At 39.3% G+C, this 2500-nt stretch overlaps 1 protein-coding gene across 1 annotated transcript in view; it reads right to left on the bottom strand.

The window, feature by feature from the left end:
- Positions 1-165, bottom strand: part of EMH_0067020 (glycoprotease family domain-containing protein, putative) — a gene marked incomplete at both ends in the record, with an annotated part of 1264 nt that extends 1099 nt beyond the window's left edge. The window contains one exon of the mRNA XM_013498575.1: positions 1-165. This exon is cut by the window's left edge and continues 295 nt beyond it. Coding sequence (XP_013354029.1) covers positions 1-165 — 165 coding nt within the window.
- Positions 166-2500: the final 2335 nt, after the last annotated feature.

Raw genomic sequence — 2500 nt, 5'->3', positions numbered from 1 at the left:
TGTTGATGGTGCTGATGGTGCTGTTGTTCCTCTTGATGGATCTGTTCCTGTTGTTTCTACTGTACCTACTGTTGCTGCTGCTGCTTCTCCTGCTGCTGCTGCTGCTGCTGCTGCTGCTGCTGCTGACCCAGACGGGCTGGGTGCAGCGGGGGAGTTCAGAGCCATTGTATGGTGCCCCCAGAACGACCCCTTTTTGTTTCTTCTTCTGCTAGCAAACCACGCAGAAGGTCAGGGGCTTCGATTGAGACAGCTAAGAAAAAGTGAGCTCCTGTAGATACAGTGGGGAGATGTTATACAAATAAAAAGAAAGAAATGCTGTAGATACACTGCAAATACACCACAGAATACTGAATAAGATAAAGAAGAAATGTTTAAACATAAAGTTTTAATGATAACGAATAACCCCCAATGCGGCCACACAGAGGAGGAGAGTTGCTGCGAGAGAGAAAGAAAGAGAGAGAGAGCAACTGCTGCTGCAGGGGTTGTCAATGAAGCAAGAGGTATAACACTAAAGAACAAATTTCATAAAATAAAACACAAAAATAACAAAAAGAAACAAAAGAAAATAAACTCGAGAAGAAGTATCGCAGACAACACCTTCTTGGGGCCTCGTCTGGCTCTCTCCTTCGGCTGCGTCGGGTTTCATCTGCTGCTGCAGCAGCAGCCGCAGCAGCAGCAGGAGCAGCAGCAGCAGAAAAAGAATAAATATAAAACAATTTTTATATTCAATGCAACAAAAAGAAGAAAAAAAAGAAAAATTTGTTTCATATATTTCGCCGCTGCTGCAGAGTAACAGGCGCCACCGACATCCCATATAGTCTAGGTGGTTAGGATACTCGGCTTTCACCCGAGCGACCCGGGTTCGAGTCCCGGTGTGGGAACGTTTTATAGAAGAAAATATTTTTTTATTCTTTTTGTATTTATTCATTTTTCTTCAATATTTGTTTACTTTCTTGCTTGTAACTTTACTTATTTGATGCTTTGCATGTATACTTTTTCGCTTTTTTTATTTTACTTAATATTCGGCTCCAGTACAAGACTCAGTATAAACTCAGATGGCTTTCTATGGATCATGTATCAACACAGAGGGGATCAGCTTTTTTTGTGAATTTGTTTATATGGTATTGCTTACAGCGGCAGGAACAGCAATATAGATGTTTTTGTATGAATTGAAACAGAGTATATTTACAGCTGCGTGCTACTCTAAGTGAGCTATGATAATAACGAGTGAATATAAACTTATCTTTTTTTATCACAAATTCAAAAAAAAAGAAAATAAAATATTTTTTCAGAAACTTAGCTTTGAGTTGATCGACCACCACCATCCCATATAGTCTAGGTGGTTAGGATACTCGGCTTTCACCCGAGCGACCCGGGTTCGAGTCCCGGTGTGGGAACGTTTTGTCCTTTTGATCTTTTTTTTTGTCTTTTTATGTATTAAAAGAAAATAAATATCGAGTTTAATTTAGTTCTTAGTATCTTGTATCCGTATAAAAAGGAGTATAGTATACACACCTCTCCTGCATTTCTTCTTCTCGCTTATTTCATTGTCTATAAACACTAAAAATAAATGTTCCGGCTCGGCTAAACATTGAATAAACTTTTTTAAAATTTCAGCTGGTGTGAGCATTCCTCGATTTTATTTCGGTTTCAGTAGAAGAGGATACACACGACCCAGAATATTTTTTCAATTGTGCTGTATGCACAAACAGATTATATAGACTTTCTCTACTCTAAATTACTGGGGTTTACTTGTTCATATATTATTTTATTCTAAATAACAATTTAAAAGAGAATTTAGAGCACAACAGCATCCCATATAGTCTAGGTGGTTAGGATACTCGGCTTTCACCCGAGCGACCCGGGTTCGAGTCCCGGTGTGGGAACGTTTTATTTATCGTTTGTTTCTTCTAAGCTTAATTACTACAATATTGTTAATAATGTTGCTGAAGATAATAAAAATATCACAACGTAATTTTGCTGCGTATACCTCCTACTCAGATTCCTTTGTGAGTTGTTCGTTTATATTTTCATCAGAGGGGGAAAAGGCGGTAATCATTGAGCCTCTGCTGCTGCAGCATAAACGCTGCGTCTGTCCAGCAGCCGGCTGTTTGGAAAGCTGCAAAGAGTTCATCTTCTTTCTGAGGTAAACACTTTCTGCTTACTCATGGGCAGCGCTCGATGCAAGCAGCGGAGTGGGAAAATGAGGAAATTCCAGCTGAGAAGGGAATTATAGAGCGCGAAATAAATACCTTCATGATCTGAGTTTATACAGAAATATAATCTGGTTTCTTCTGTTGCTTTCTTCACCGGAAACTGTATGAAACGCACATCACCAAATTCAGTTGAAATACTGTGAGATATCCTCGACTGAACGAAACCCAAGTGAAAACATCTGCGACAAACTTCAACATAAATCTCTCTTTCCTTTTCAAACGTTTAGATGCGCCGCAGGTCATTCAACCAATCTATATTCAGAATAGCTGCACACAGAAACAGA

This window comes from Eimeria mitis, genomic scaffold (assembly GCF_000499745.2).
Source record: "Eimeria mitis Houghton genomic scaffold, Emh_scaff3537, whole genome shotgun sequence".
Classification (NCBI taxonomy): Eukaryota; Apicomplexa; class Conoidasida; order Eucoccidiorida; family Eimeriidae; genus Eimeria; species Eimeria mitis.
This window is presented reverse-complemented; position numbering and strand designations above follow the sequence as displayed.